Below are 15,771 nucleotides of genomic sequence, written 5' to 3'. Positions count from 1 at the left end.
GGCCAACGTGGTTGACTCTTAATTGCCCTCCAATGTGACCCAACAAGCCACTCAGTTTTTATCAAACCACGATGAGCGGTTCAAAAAGGCTCACCACCACCTTCTCAGGGCAACTAGGGATGGGCAATAATTGCCGGCCTTGCCAGCGACTCCCACATCCCGAGGATGGCCTGTGTGAGTTGCTGCTCCGGGAGAGTCAGTGATGGATGTGGCAGTGAGTGTAGCAGAGGATACCGGGTCAGACAGTCAGACAGCAGGGAGGCTGCTGGCTCATTCAAGGGGGGCCTCGAGCCTGGGGCATGGGTACGGGCAAGCGGGGAATCGATTGGAAGGAACAAAGTAGAGAGGCAAGGTGCTGGAGTGGGATGGTCATGTGGGGAAAAGAGGGTGGGCAATAAATGCCGGCCTTGCCAGCAACGGCCACAGCCGCAGAATCAGTAAATAAATTCACCACAAGACAGAAATGAAACACAGCCGAGTCGGAAGGTTTAGCCTTGAGCGGGATTGGGAGTAGCTCAGAGTGCTGACCGACTGTCTGCCCGACTGACCCTGACTGTCTGACTGACTGACCGACCGACCGACCGACACTGACTGTCTGTCTGACCCTGACTGACCGACCCTGACTGTCTGACCGACCGACCGACCGACCGACTGACTGACTGACTGACCGACCGACCGACCGACCGACCCTGGCTGTCTGACCGACCGACCGACCGACCGACCGACCGACCGACCGACCGACCGACCGACCGACCTGACTGTCTGTCTGACCCTGACTGACCGACCCTGGCTGTCTGACCGACCGACCGACCGACCGACTGACTGACCGACCGACCGACCGACCCTGGCTGTCTGACCGACCGACCGACCGACCGACCGACCGACCGACCGACCGACACTGACTGTCTGTCTGACCCTGACTGACCGACCCTGACTGACCGACCGACCGACCGACACTGACTGTCTGTCTGACCCTGACTGACTGACCCTGACTGTCTGTCTGACCCTGAACCTGCCAGTGTCTAGTGGTGGGGATTGGCCTCACGCCTCTGTTTGTTTCCACAGACCGCTGGTGGTGCCGTCCCGGTTCTCCATGGTGGCCATGATCTTCGTCATGATGATGAGTTTTTACTATTTCACTCGACATGTAAGTGTTGCCGTGTCAGGTCTGTGGAGGGGCTGGGGTGGGGGGAGGGGGGTCCGGGGTAGGGTGCTGGGGCAGGGGGGGAGGGGGGGCGGTCCGGGGTAGGGTGCTGGGGAGGGGGGGGGGGTTCGGGGTAGGGTGCTGGGGAGGGGCGGGTGGGTCCGGGGTAGGGTGCTGGGGCGGGGGGAGGAGGGGGTCCGGGGTAGGGTGCTGGGACGGGAGGGGGGGTCCGGGGTAGGGGGCGGGGCTGCTGGGGCGCAGGGAGGGGGGGCCCGTGTTCGGACTCTTCCAGTGTAGAGGAGTCTGGTCAGAAGATCACATTTTGTGCTCCAGTATCTGAGTGATTTGAGCCATGACGTGTGGGGAGTATTGGGTTTTGAAAGAGGTGGCTATAGAGATAGTGGATGCATTGGTTGTCATTTTCCAAAATTCCATTGATTCTGGAACGGTTCCCATGGATTGGAAGGTAGCAAATGTAACCCCGCTATTTAAGAAAGGAGTGAGAGAGAAAACGGGGAACTACAGACCAGTTAGCCTGACATCAGTAGTAGGGAAATGCTAGAATCTATTATTAAGGACGCGGTTAAAGGGCACTTAGAAAATAATAATAGGATTGGGCAAAGTCAACACGGATTTATAAAAAGAAAATTGTGTTTGACAAATTTTGAGGTTGTAATTAGCAGAATAGATGAGGGGGAACCAGTGGATGTGGTGTATTTGGATTTTCAGAAGGCATTTGATAAGGTGCCACACAAGAGGTTATTGAACAAAATTAGGGCTCATGGGATTGGGGGTAATATACTAGCATGGATTGAGGATTGGTTAATGGACAGAAAACAGAGAGTAGGAATAAATGTGTCATTTTCGGGTTGCCGGGCTGTAACTAGTGGGGTACCGCAAGGATCAGTGCTTGGGCCTCAGCTATTCACAATCTATATCAATGATTTGGATGAGGGGACCAAATGTAATATATCCAAGTCTGCTGATGATACAAAGCTGGGTGGGGATGTAAGTTGTGAGGAGGATGCAAGGAGGCTTCAAGGGGATATAGACAGACTAAGTGAGTGGGCAAGAACATGGCAAATGGAATATAATATGGAGAAATGTGAAGTTATCCACTTTGGTAGGAAGAATAGAAAAGCAGAGTATTTTTTAAATGGTGAGAGATTGGGAAATGGTGTTCAGAGGGATCTGGGTGTCCTTGTACACAAATCACGAAAAGTTAGCATGCAGGTACAGCAAGTAATTAGGAAAGCAAATGGTATGTTGGCCTTTTTTACAAGATGATTTGTGTGTAAGAGTAAAGACATCTTACTGCAATTATATAGGGCCCTGGTAAAACCACACCTGGAGTAACATCTGCAGTTTTGTTCTCCTTACCTAAGGAATATTCAGGAAAGATAGGCAAAAAGGAAAGGGAGGTGGGGTAGCATTGCTGGTTAAAGAGGGGATTAACACAATTGTAAGGAAGGATATTAGCTCTGATGATGTGGAATCTGTATGGGTAGAACGGAGAAATACCATGGGGCAGAAAACGTTAGTGGGAGTGGTATATAGACCTCCAAACAGTAATGCGGAGGTTGGGGATGGCATTAAAAGGGAAATTAGAGAAGCGTGCAATAAGGGCACAGCAGTCATCATGGGTGACTTTAATCTACATATAGATTGGGCTAACCAAATTAGTAACAATACTGTGGAGGAGGAATTCCTGGAGTGTTTACAGGATGGTTTCCTGGACCAATATGTCGAGGAACCAACTAGAGATCAGGCCATCTTAGACTGGGTATTATGTAATGAGAAAGGATTAATTAACAATCTTGTTGTACGAGGCCCCTTGGGTCGGAGCGATCATAATATAATAGAATTCTTCATTAAGATGGAGAGTGAAGTAGTTGACTCAGAGACTAGGGTCCTGAATTTAAATAAAGGAAACTACGATGGTATGAGGCGCGAGTTGGGTAGGATTGATTGGGGAATGTCACTCAAAGGGTTGACGGTGGATAGGCAATGGCAAACATTCAAAGACCGCATGGATGAGCTACAGAATTTGTTCATCCCAGTTTGGCATAAAAATAAAACAAAAAAGGTGACTCAACCGTGGCTAACAAGGGAAATTAGGGATAGCATAAGATCCAAGGAGAGGACATATAAATTGGCCAGAAAAAGCAGTAAACCTGAGGATTGGGAGCAGTTTAGGATTCAACAAAGGAGGACAAAGGGATTAATTAAGAAGGGAAAAATAGAATATGAGAGTAAGCTTGCAGGGAACATAAAAACTGACTGTAAAAGCTTTTATAGATATGTGAAGAGAAAAAGATTGGTGAAGTCAAGTGTAGGTTTATAATGGGGAACAAAGAAATGGCAGACCAATTAAATACATATTTTGGTTCTGTCTTCACAAAGGAGGACACAAATAACCTCCCAGAGATGTCGAAGAACATAGGGTCTGATGAAAGGGAGGAATTGAAAGAAATCAGTATTTGTTGGGACATGGTGTTAGGGAAATTGACGGGATTGAAGGCCGATAAATCCCCAGGGCCTGATAATCTACATCCTAGGGTACTTAAGGAAGTGGCCCTAGAAATAGTAGATGCATTGCTGATCATCTTCCAGCATTCGATGGAATCTGGAACAGTTCCCATGGATTGGAGGGTAGCTAATGTTACCCCACTATTTAAAAAAGGTGGTAGAGAGAAAAGGGGGAATTATAGACCGGTAAGCCTGACATTGGTAGTGGGGAAAATGCTAGAGTCCATTATAAAAGATGTAATAGCAGAGCACTTGGAAAGCAGTGACAGGATCGGACAAAGTCAACATGGATTTACAAAAGGTAAATCGTGCTTGACTAATCTACTGGAATTTTGTGAGGATGTAACTGGTAAAATAGATAAGGGAGAACCAGTGGATGTGGCGTATTTGGACTTTCAGAAGGCTTTCGATAAGGTCCCGCATAAGAGATTAGCGTGTAAAGTTAAGGCACATGGGATTGGGGGCAAGGTATTGACTTGGATAGAGAAATGGTTGGCAGAGAGAAAGCAAAGAGTTGGAATAAACGGCTTTTTCCGAGTGGCAGGCAGTGACTAGTGGGGTACCGCAGGGATCGGTCCTTGGACCCCAGCTATTCACAATATATATTAATGATCTAGACAAGGGAACTAGATGTAATATCTCCAAGTTTGCAGACGACACAAAGCTGGGTGGGCGTGTGTGCTGTGAGGAGGATGCCGAGAAACTCCAGGATGATTTGGACAGGTTGGGTGATTGGGCAGAAGCATGGCAGATGCAATATAACGTGGATAAATGCGAGGTTATCCACTTTGGTGGTAAAAACAGGAAGGCAGATTATTATCTGAATGGCAATAGATTGGGAGAAGGGGAAGTGCAACGAGACCTGGGTGTCCTTGTGCACCAGTCGCTGAAGGTAAGCATGCAGGTGCAGCAGGCGGTTAAGAAGGCAAATGGTATGATGGCCTTCGTAGCAAGAGGGTTTGAGTACAGGAACAAGGATGTCTTGCTGCAGTTGTACAGGGCCTTGGTGAGACCACATCTTGAGTATTGTGTACAGTTTTGGTTACCTTATCTGAGGAAGGATGTTCTTGCCATGGAAGGAGTTCAGCGAAGATTCACCAGGCTGATACCTGGGATGGCAGGAATGACGTATGAGGAGAGATTGGGTCGATTGGGCTTATACTCGCTGAAGTTTAGAAGAATGAGAGGGGATCTCATTGAAACTTATAAAATTCTGACAGGACTAGACAGACTAGATGCAGGAAGGATGTTCCCGATGGTCGGGGAGTCCAGAACCAGGGGTCACAGTCTAAGGATAAGGGGTAAGCCATTTAGGACAGAAATTAGGAGGAATTTCTTCACCCAGAGAGTGGTGAACCTGTGGAATTCTCTACCACAGAAGGCAGTGGAGGCCAATTCATTAAATATATTCAAGAAGGAGTTAGATATATTTCTGAAGGCTAAAGGGATATGGGGAGAAAGCAGGGACAGGGTACTGAATTTGGATGATCAGCCATGATCGCATTGAATGGCGGAGCAGGCTCGAGGCACTGAATGGCCTACTCCTGCTCCTATCTTCTATGTTTCTATGGAAGGATAGACTTGCCATAGAGGGAGTGCAACGAAGGTTCACCAGACTGATTCCTGGGATGGGGGGATTGTCCTATGAGGAGAGATTGAGTAGACTAGGCCTATATTCTCCAGAGTTTAGAAGAATGAGAGGTGATCTCATTGAAACATACAAAATTCTCACAGGGCTTGACAGGGTAGATGCAGGGAGGGTGTTTCCCCTGGCGGGGGAGTCTAGAACCAGGGGTCACAGTCTCAGAATAAGGGGTCGGCCATTTAGGACTGAGATGAGGAGAAATTTCTTCACTCAGTGGGCGGTGAATCTTTGGAATTCTCTACCCCAGAGGGCTGTGGAGGCTCAGTCGTTGAGTATATTCAAGACAGAGATCGATAGATTTTTGAATATTAAGGGAATCGAGGGGATATGGGGATAGTGCAGGAAAGTGGAAATGAGGTAGAAGATCAGCCATGATCTTATTAAATGGCGGAGCGGCCTTAAAGGGCCAAATGGCCGACTCCTGCTCCTATTTTATATGTTCTTATGTAGCCTGCTCGGGAGGAACAGGTGACTTTGGACCTCTGGTTCCCAAACTCTCCACCACTGGGGGTTTTCCTCGCCTCATGTCTGGGTCTGTTGTAGACTCATTGATAGAGATTGATCGTTGTGATTAATCAACAACTCCATTATCGTTGTATTATGTGATTATTGGGAATGGTAGAAGGCAAACTCGATGGACTTTGGTCTTTATACATCCAGCAAGTCCTCTGTTCCGATGTCAGACTTGTTCACAAAATTAGCCCCTCTTCCGCTTAGTGAGGGACAGGTTCACACTGGGGAGGCAGTCCCAAGCCCTGGCCTTTGCTTAGTCAGCTGACATCAGTCCCGGCTGCCCCTTTAGTCTCAGTACCCTGGGTCGGGCTATCAGTGTCCCTTCCTGGAGTGTGTGGGTATTGGGTGAGGGAAGTGCTTCTTCCCTCCATGTTCAAAAGACGGCTCTTGAAGGGGAGAGGCGGAGGAGTGGAACCCAGGCAGCTGATGGCACAGCCACCAATGGTGGGGTAAAGGAAGCGAAGAGAAGGAGTCTGAGGAATGGAGAGTTCAGGGGAGGGTTTTAGAACTCGAGATAGAGAGGGATAAGGCCACGGAGGGATTGAAACAGGAGGGTGAGAGTTTTAAATTGCAGGCGATGGGTGCCAATGTAGGTCAGCGCGCTCTGGGGTGATGCCTGGTGCAGGATATCTCACCTCTTCTATGCTGGGCTCCGTTCACTAGCTCTTCACGCATTGGGACTCGGACCAGGACCCCAGCCAGGCCCTTAAACTGATTCTATTAACCTCAACACTTGGTGTCATCAAGTCCCAGGCCTCAAGCAAAGGAACTTTAATGTAGCTGACCAATCTAGCCCTGTGCAATCAAATCTAACTCGTCAGTGAGGAACACAGGAATAGGAGGAGGCCATTCAGCCCCTTGAGCCTACTCCGCCATTCAGTCCCTCGAGCCTGTTACACAGGAGCAGGAGGAGGTCATTCAGCCCCTCGAGCCTGTTACGCAGGAACAGGAGGAGGCCATTCAGCACCTCGAGCCTGTTACACAGGAACAGGAGGAGGCCATTCAGTCCCTTGAGCCTGTTACACAGGAACAGGAGGAGGCCATTCAGCCCCTCGAGCCTGTTACACTGGAACAGGAGGAGGCCATTCAGCCCCTCGAGCCTGTTACACAGGAACAGGAGGAGGCCATTCAGCCCGTCGAGCCTGTTACACAGGAACAGGAGGAGGCCATTCAGCCCCTCGAGTCTGTTACACAGGAACAGGAGGAGGCCCATTCAGTCCCTCGAGCCTGTTACACAGGAACAGGAGGAGGCCCATTCAGCCCCTCGAGTCTGTTACACAGGAACAGGAGGAGGCCCATTCAGCCCTTCGAGACTGTTACACAGGAACAGGAGGAGGCCCATTCAGCCCCTCGAGTCTGTTACACAGGAACAGGAGGAGGCCCATTCAGCCCCTCGAGTCTGTTACACAGGAACAGGAGGAGGCCCATTCAGCCCTTCGAGACTGTTACACAGGAACAGGAGGAGGCCCATTCAGTCCCTCGAGACTGTTACACAGGAACAGGAGGAGGCCCATTCAGTCCCTCGAGACTGTTACACAGGAACAGGAGGAGGCCATTCAGCCCCACGAGTCAGTTATACAGCAACAGGAGGCCATTCAGCCCCTCGAGCCTGTTCTGCCATTCAGTTAGATCATTTCCCGCCTTTGCTCCATATCCCTTGACCCTTAACCCAACAACATTTTCAATTGACCCTCAGCACCCACAGCTTTTTGGGGGAGGGAGTTCCAGGTTTCCACCACCCTTTGTGTGAAGACGTGCTTCCTGACATCACCCCTGAACGGCCTGGCTCTAGTTTTAAGGTTCTGCCCCCTTGTTCTGGACTCCCCCCACCAGAGGAAATAGTTTCTTTCTATTTACCCAATGAAATCCTTGAATCATCTTAAACACCTCGATTAGATCACCCCTCAATCTTCTACACTCGAGGGAATACAAGCCCAGTCTGTGCAACCTGTCCTCGTAATTTAACCCCCTAAACCCCGGTATCATTGTGGTGAATCCGCGCTGCTCCCCCTCCGAGGCCAGGATATCCTTCCCGAGGTGAGGGGCCCGGAACGGAACCCAGTGTCCAGGTGCGGTCTGACTAAGGGATGTTTCAGAGTGGGATCTCTGTGTACCTCAGTGCCTCGACCCCACTGGGACTGGAGATGCAGACTGTTGTATATCAGGAATGGGCAGGGGGACTCGGTGCTGAGTATTACAGCAGAGTATTACTCCCCCGCACTTTATTGCTCCCATTAATACCGAGGCTCCCCCTCAGGTGGAGAAGTTGGCACGGACTCTGTTCATGTGGAAGATCGATGTTCACGAGCAGAAGGAGCGAGTTTATGAGATGCGGCGATGGAACGAAGCTCTCGTCACCAACATGTTACCGGAGCACGTCGCTCGACACTTCCTCGGCTCCAAGAAACGAGATGAGGTGATTGACGAGGTCCTGTTTATTTCTCTCATTCTCTCTCTCCCTGTCCCTCCCTCCCTCCCACATTCTCTCTCTCCCTCCCTCCCACATTCTCTCTCTCCCTGTCCCTCTCTCTCTGTCTCTCGGTCCGTCTCTCCCTCTCTCCCTGTCCCTCTCTCCCTCCCACATTCTCTCTCTCCCTGTCCCTCTCTCTCTGTCTCTCGGTCCCTCTCTGTCTCTCGGTTCCTCTCCCTATCCCTCTCTCTCTGTCTCTCGGTCCCTCCCTCTCTCTCTCGGTCCCTCTCTGTCTCTCGGTTCCTCTCTCTGTCTTCTCTCTCTGTCTCTCGGTTCCTCTCCCTGTCCCTCTCTCTCTGTCTCTCGGTTTCTCTCTCTGTCCCTCTCTCTCTGTCTCTCTCTGTCTCTCGGTCCCTCTCTCTCTGTCTCTCGGTTCCTCTCCCTGTCCCTCTCTCTCTGTCTCTCGGTCCCTCCCTCTCTCTCTCGGTCCCTCTCTCTCTGTCTCTCGGTTCCTCTCTCTGTCTTCTCTCTCTGTCTCTCGGTTCCTCTCCCTGTCCCTCTCTCTCTGTCTCTCGGTTTCTCTCTCTGTCCCTCTCTGTCTCTCTCTGTCTCTCGGTCCCTCTCTCTCTGTCTCTCGGTTCCTCTCCCTGTCCCTCTCTCTCTGTCTCTCGGTCCCTCTCTCTCTGTCTCTCGGTTCCTCTCCCTGTCCCTCTCTGTCTCTCGGTTCCTCTCCCTGTCCCTCTCTCTCTGTCTCTCGGTTCCTCTCCCTGTCCCTCTCTCTCTGTCTCTCGGTTTCTCTCTCTGTCCCTCTCTCTCTGTCTCTCTCTGTCTCTCGGTCCCTCTCTCTCTGTCTCTCGGTTCCTCTCCCTGTCCCTCTCTCTCTGTCTCTCGGTCCCTCCCTCTCTCTCTCGGTCCCTCTCTCTCTGTCTCTCGGTTCCTCTCTCTGTCTTCTCTCTCTGTCTCTCGGTTCCTCTCCCTGTCCCTCTCTCTCTGTCTCTCGGTTTCTCTCTCTGTCCCTCTCTGTCTCTCTCTGTCTCTCGGTCCCTCTCTCTCTGTCTCTCGGTTCCTCTCCCTGTCCCTCTCTCTCTGTCTCTCGGTCCCTCTCTCTCTGTCTCTCGGTTCCTCTCCCTGTCCCTCTCTGTCTCTCGGTTCCTCTCCCTGTCCCTCTCTCTCTGTCTCTCGGTTCCTCTCCCTGTCCCTCTCTCTCTGTCTCTCGGTTCCTCTCCCTGTCCCTCTCTGTCTCTCGGTTCCTCTCTCTGTCTTCTCTCTCTGTCTCTCGGTTCCTCTCCCTGTCCCTCTCTCTCTGTCTCTCGGTTTCTCTCTCTGTCCCTCTCTCTCTGTCTCTCTCTGTCTCTCGGTCCCTCTCTCTCTGTCTCTCGGTTCCTCTCCCTGTCCCTCTCTCTCTGTCTCTCAGTCCCTCTCTCTCTGTCTCTCGGTTCCTCTCCCTGTCCCTCTCTCTCTGTCTCTCGGTTCCTCTCCCTGTCCCTCTCTGTCTCTCGGTTCCTCTCTCTGTCTTCTCTCTCTGTCTCTCGGTTCCTCTCCCTGTCCCTCTCTCTCTGTCTCTCGGTTTCTCTCTCTGTCCCTCTCTCTCTGTCTCTCTCTGTCTCTCGGTCCCTCTCTCTCTGTCTCTCGGTTCCTCTCCCTGTCCCTCTCTCTCTGTCTCTCGGTCCCTCTCTCTCTGTCTCTCGGTTCCTCTCCCTGTCCCTCTCTCTCTGTCTCTCGGTTCCTCTCTCTGTCTTCTCTCTCTCTGTCCCCCTGTCTGTTGACTTGGATGAAGGGACCGAGTGTAATGTTGCCAAATTTGCTGCTGACACAAAGATAGGTGGGAAAGCAAGTTGTGAAGAGGACACACAGAATCTGCAAAGGGAAATAGACAGGCTAAGTGAGTGGGCAAACATTTGGCAGATGGAGTATAATTTTTTTTAATTTTTTTAATTCATTGATGGGATGTGGGCGTCGCTGGCTAGGCCTGCATTTAGTGCCCATCCCTAATTGCCCTTGAGAAGATGGTGGTGAGCCACCTTCTTGAACCGCTGCAGTCCATATGGTGTAGGTACACCCACAATGCTGTTAGGAAGGGAGTTCCAGGATTTTGGCCCAGCGACAGTGAAGGAACGGCGATACAGGTCCAAGTCAGGATGGTGTGTGGCTTGGAGGGGAACTTGTAGGTGGTGATGTTCCCATGCGTCTGCTGCCCTTGTCCTTCTAAGTGGTAGAGGTCGCGGGTTTGGAAGGTGCTGTTGAAGGAGCTTTGGCGAGTTGCTGCAGTGCATCTTGTAGATGGTGCACACTGCAGCCACAGTGCGCCGGTGGTGGAGGGAGTGAATGTTGAAGGTGGATGGAGTGCCAATCAAGCGGGCTGCTTTATCCTGAATGGTGTCGAGCTTCTTGAGTGTTGTTGGAGCTGCACTCATCCAGGCAAGTGGAGAGTATTCCATCACACTCCTGACTTGTGCCTTGTAGATGGTGGAAAGGCTTTGGGGAGTCAGGAGGTGAGACACTCGCCGCAGAATACCCAGCCTCTGGCCTGCTCTTGTAGCCACAGTATTTATATGGCTGGTCCAGTTCAGTTTCTGATCAATGGTAACCCCCAGGATGTTGATAGTGGGGGATTCAGCGATGGTAATGCCATTGAATGTCAAGGGGAGATGGTTAGAGTCTCGCTTGTTGGAGATGGTCATTGCCTGGCACTTGTGTGGTGCGAATGTTACTTGCCACTTGTCAGCCCAAGTCTGAATGTTGTCCAGGTCTTGCTGCATATGGACACGGACTGTGGGAAAATGTGAGGTTATCCACTTTGGTAAGAAAAATAAAAAAAACAATTTGTATTTAAATGTAGAGAGATTACAAAATGCTGCGGTACAGAGGGACCTGGGGGTCCTTGTGTATGAAACACAAAGTTAGCATGTAGGTACAGCAAGTAATCAGGAAGGCAAATGGAATGTTGGCCTTTATAGCAAAGTGGTTGGAGTATAAAAGCAGGGAAGTCCTGCTACAACTGTACAGGGTGTTGGTGAGACCACACCTGGAGTACTGCGTACAGTTCTGGTCTCCTTATTTAAGGAAGGATATACTTGCATTCGAGGCAGTTCAGAGAAGGTTCACGAGGTTGATTCCGGAGATGAGGGGGTTGTCTTATGAAGAAAGGTTGAGCAGGCTGGGCCTATACTCACTGGAGTTTAGAAGAATGAGAGGTGATCTTATTGAAACATAAGATTCTGAGGGGGCTCGACAGGGTAGATGCTGAGAGGATGTTTCCCCTCGTGCGGGAATCTAGAACTCGGGGGCATAAGTTTCAGAATAAGGGGTCGCCCATTTCAAACTGAGATGAGGAGGAATTTCTTCTCTGAGGGTCGTGAATCTGTGGAATTCTCTAATCGAGAGAGCTGTGGAGGCGGAGTCATTGAATATATTTAAGGTGGAGATAGACAGAGTTTTGAACAATAAGGGAGTCGAGGGTTATGGGGAGCGGGCAGGGAAGTGGAGTTGAGCCCAAGATCAGATCAGCCATGGTCTCATTAAATGGCGGAGCAGGCTCGAGGGGCCAAATGGCCGATTCCTGCTCCTATTTCATATGTTCTTATGTTCCCACTCTCCTAAATCCCTCTCTCTCTCTCTCTCACATTCTCGCTGTCCCTCTGTCTCCCTCCCCCATCCCTCTCTCTCTCTCGCTCTCTGTCTCTCTCTCACATTCTCTCACTCTCTCGCTCTCACACTCTCTCTCACACTCTCTCTCTCTCTCTCACACTGTCTCTCTCTCTCTCTCTCTCTCTCACACTCTCTCTCACACTCTCTCTCTCTCTCTCACACTGTCTCTCTCTCTCTCTCTCTCACACTCTCTCTCTCTCTCTTTCCCTCAGTCCGTACCCCCGCTCTGGGAGCTGTCACTAAAATGTTCTCTCTGACATTTTCCCGCCTACAGGAATTGTACAGTCAGTCGTATGATGAGGTTGGGGTCATGTTTGCATCGATCCCCAATTTCTCCGATTTCTACACCGAGGAGAGTATTAACAATGGGGGTATTGAGTGCCTGCGATTCCTCAACGAAATAATCTCGGATTTTGATGGTGTAAGTAGTGGTCTGAACCTGCCTGATTTGTAGCTGTACTCAAAACCCAGGGACACAGCAGCCAATGAAAGAGTAGGAGAGGTGACGGGAAACTTGTCACCTGAATGAGAAGCGAGTGACAGACTGAGTTCCCAGCCACTGACTCCATCCCTCTCCCTAACGTCTGTCTGAGGCTGAACCACACTGTTCACAACCTTGGTGTCAGATTTGACCCTGAAATGAGCTTCCGACCACATATCCGCAGCATAACTAAGACCGTCCATTTCCACCTCCGTAACATCGCTTGTCTCCGCCCTTGACTCAGCTCATCTGCTGCTGAAACCCTCATCCATGTCTTTGTTACCTCTAGACTCCACTATTCCAACGCACTCCTGGCCGGCCTCCCACATTCTACCTACGTAAACTTGAGGTCATCCAAAACTCGGCTGCCCGTGTCCTAACTCGCACCAAGTCCCGTTCGCCCATCACCCCTGTGCTCGCTGACCTACATTGGCTCCCGGTTAAGCAACGCCTCGATTTCAAAATACTCATCCTTGTTTTCAAATCCCTCCATGGCCTCGCCCCTCCCTATCTCTGTAACCCAGAATGAGTTGGACTGGCTCCCCATCAGCCTGTGCTCAGCTCTCCCTATCCCAGGGAATAATGATCACCGTCAGTGGGTCTCAGGGCTCCAATCAGAGGGCCTCCAGCTGTGGTTTAATGTTCAGCCCCTGGCCCGCTTCACATTCTGCTCTCTTCCTCAGTTACTGGATGAGCCACAGTTCCGGAATATCACCAAAATCAAGACTATTGGCAGCACCTATATGGCAGCATCCGGGTTAATCCCAGATACCAATCCCAGCAGCTACAACAGCACTGTCAAGGTAAGCCGTGTGTGTGTGTGTGACCTCCCATGTGTGTGTGTGTGACCTCCCGTGTGTCCTCCCATGTTACGTGTGTGTGTGACCTCGTGTGTGAGACCGCCTGTGTGTGACCTGGCATGCATGTGTGTGTGTGACCTCGCATGCGTGACACCTCCCGTGTATGACCTGTGTGTGTGTGTGCGTGGCCTGTGTGTTTGCGTGTGTACGTGTGCGTGACCTCCCGTGTGTGTGCGTGACCTCCCGCGTGTGTGTGCGTGACCTCCCGTGTGTGTGTGTGCGTGACCTCCCGTGTGTGTGCGTGACCTCCCGTGTGTGTGCGTGACCTCCCGTGTGTGTGCGTGACCTCCCGTGTGTGCGTGACCTCCCATGTGTGTGTGACCTCCCATGTGTGTGTGACCTCCCGTGTGTGTTTGTGTGACCTCCCGTGTTTGTGTGTGACCTTCCGTGTGTGTTTGTGTGACCTCCCATGTGTGACCTCGTGTGTGTGCGTGTGCAAGATCTCCCGTGTGTGTGTGTATGTGTGACATAAGAACATAAGAAATAGGAGCAGGAGTCGGCCATTCGGCCCTTCGAGCCTGCTCCGCCATTCAATGAGATCATGGCTGATCTTCTGCCTCAACTCCATTCACCGGCCCTATCGCCATATCCCTTGATGCCCTCACTAGTCAGAAATCTATCGACTCCTGTTTTGAATATACCCAATGACTGAGCCTCCACAGCCCTCTGGGGTAGCGAATTCCAAAAATTCACCACCCTCTGTGAAGAAATTTCTTCTAATCTCAGACCTGAATGGCCAACCCTTTATCCTGAGGCTGTGGCCCCTGGTTCTAGACTCCCCAGCCAAGGGAAACATTCTCCCAGCATCCACGCTATCAAGCCCTATAATCATTTTGTATGCTTCAATGAGATCCCCTCTCGTTCTTCTGAATTCAAGAGAATACAGGCCTAGTTTACTCAATCTCTTCTCATACGACAGTCCCGCCATCCCAGGAATCAATCTTCTAAACCTTCGTTGCACTCCCTCTATGGCAAGTATATCCTTCCCTGGGTAAGGAGACCAAAATTGTACACAGTACTCCAGGTGTGGTCTCACCAAGACCCTATATAATTGGAGTAAGACTTCTTTACTCCTGTACTCAAATCCTCTTGTAATTAGAGATTAGCATGTAAAATTAAGGCACATGGGATTAGGGGCAAGGTATTGACTTGGATAGAGAACTGGTTGGCAGACAGAAAGCAAAGAGTTGGAATAAACGGGTCTTTTTCCAAGTGGCAGGCAGTGACTAGTGGGGTACCGCAGGGATCGGTCCTAGGACCCCAGCTATTCACAATACATATTAATGATCTAGACAAGGGAACTAGATGTAATATCTCCAAATTTGCAGACGACACAAAGCTGGGTGGACGTGTATGCTGTGAGGAGGATGTCGAGAAACTACAGGATGATTTGGACAGGTTGGGTGATTGGGCAGAAGCATGGCAGATGCAATATAACGTGGATAAATGTGAAGTCATCCACTTTGGTGTCAAAAACAGGAAGGCAGATTATTATCTGAATGGCAATAGATTGGGAGAAGGGGAAGTGCAACGAGACCTGGGTGTCCTTGTGCACCAGTCGCTGAAGGTAAGCATGCAGGTGCAGCAGGCGGTTAAGAAGGCAAATGGTATGTTGGCTTTCATAGCAAGAGGCTTTGAGTACAGGAACAAGGATGTCTTGCTGCAGTTGTATAGGGCCTTGGTGAGACCACATCTTGAGTATTGTGTGCAGTTCTGGTCGCCTTATCTGAGGAAGGATGTTCTTGCCATGGAAGGAGTTCAGCGAAGATTCACCAGGCTGATACCTTGGATGGCAGGAATGACGTATGAGGAGAGATTGGGTCGATTGGGCTTGTACTCGCTGGAGTTTAGAAGAATGAGAGGGGATCTCATTGAAACTTATAAAATTCTGGCAGGACTGGACAGACTAGATGCAGGGAGGATGTTCCCGATGGTCGGGGAATCCAGAACCAGGGGTCACAGTCTAAGGATAAAGGAGTAAGCCATTTAGGACAGAAATGAGGAGGAATTTCTTCACCCAGAGAGTGGTGAACCTGTGGAATTCTCTACTACAGAAGGCAGTAGAGGCCAATTCATTAAATATATTCAAGAAGGAGTTGGATGTATTTCTTAAGACTGAAGGGATCAAGGGGTATGGGGAGAAAGCAGTGACCGGGTATTGAACTTGGATGATCAGCCATGATCGCATTGAATAGCGGAGCAGGCTCGAGGGGCCGAATGGCCTACTCCTGCTCCTATCTTCTATGTTTCTATGTAATGAAGGCCAGCATACCATTTGCCTTCCTAATGGCTTGCTGCACCTGCACATTCACTTTTAGTGTCCCTTTGAGCATCTGCATTCCCCAATCTTTCACCATTTAGGAAATACTCTGCCTTTCTGTTTTTTCTACCAAAGTGGATAACTTCACATTTCTCCACATTATATTCCATCTGCCATGTTCTCGCCCACTCACTGAGCCTGTTGAGATCCCCTTGAAGCCTCTTCACATCCTCTTCGCAACTGACACTGCCACCTAGCTTTGTATCATCAGCAAATTTGGA

General features: G+C 50.4%; 1 protein-coding gene across 3 annotated transcripts in view; it reads left to right on the top strand.

Moving 5' to 3' along the window:
• Nucleotides 1–15,771, top strand: part of adcy3a (adenylate cyclase 3a) — a 330,506-nt gene that overhangs the window by 290,179 nt on the left and 24,556 nt on the right. The window contains exons 14-17 of one of the 3 annotated variants that reach the window (XM_085978736.1): nucleotides 1,066–1,147; nucleotides 8,089–8,259; nucleotides 12,164–12,310; nucleotides 13,054–13,173. In XM_085978736.1, the coding sequence (XP_085834862.1) occupies nucleotides 1,066–1,147; nucleotides 8,089–8,259; nucleotides 12,164–12,310; nucleotides 13,054–13,173 (520 nt within the window). The remainder of the gene's footprint in view (nucleotides 1–1,065; nucleotides 1,148–8,088; nucleotides 8,260–12,163; nucleotides 12,311–13,053; nucleotides 13,174–15,771) is intronic. The other 2 variants (XM_085978744.1, XM_085978752.1) reach the window with 2 other exon arrangements.

Source organism: Somniosus microcephalus, chromosome 3 (genome assembly GCF_052327205.1).
Source record: "Somniosus microcephalus isolate GS21.2 chromosome 3, FLI_Smic_1.0, whole genome shotgun sequence".
NCBI lineage: Eukaryota > Metazoa > Chordata > Chondrichthyes > Squaliformes > Somniosidae > Somniosus > Somniosus microcephalus.
Note: the sequence above shows the minus strand (reverse complement) of the source record. Positions and strands in the feature narration are given on the sequence as shown.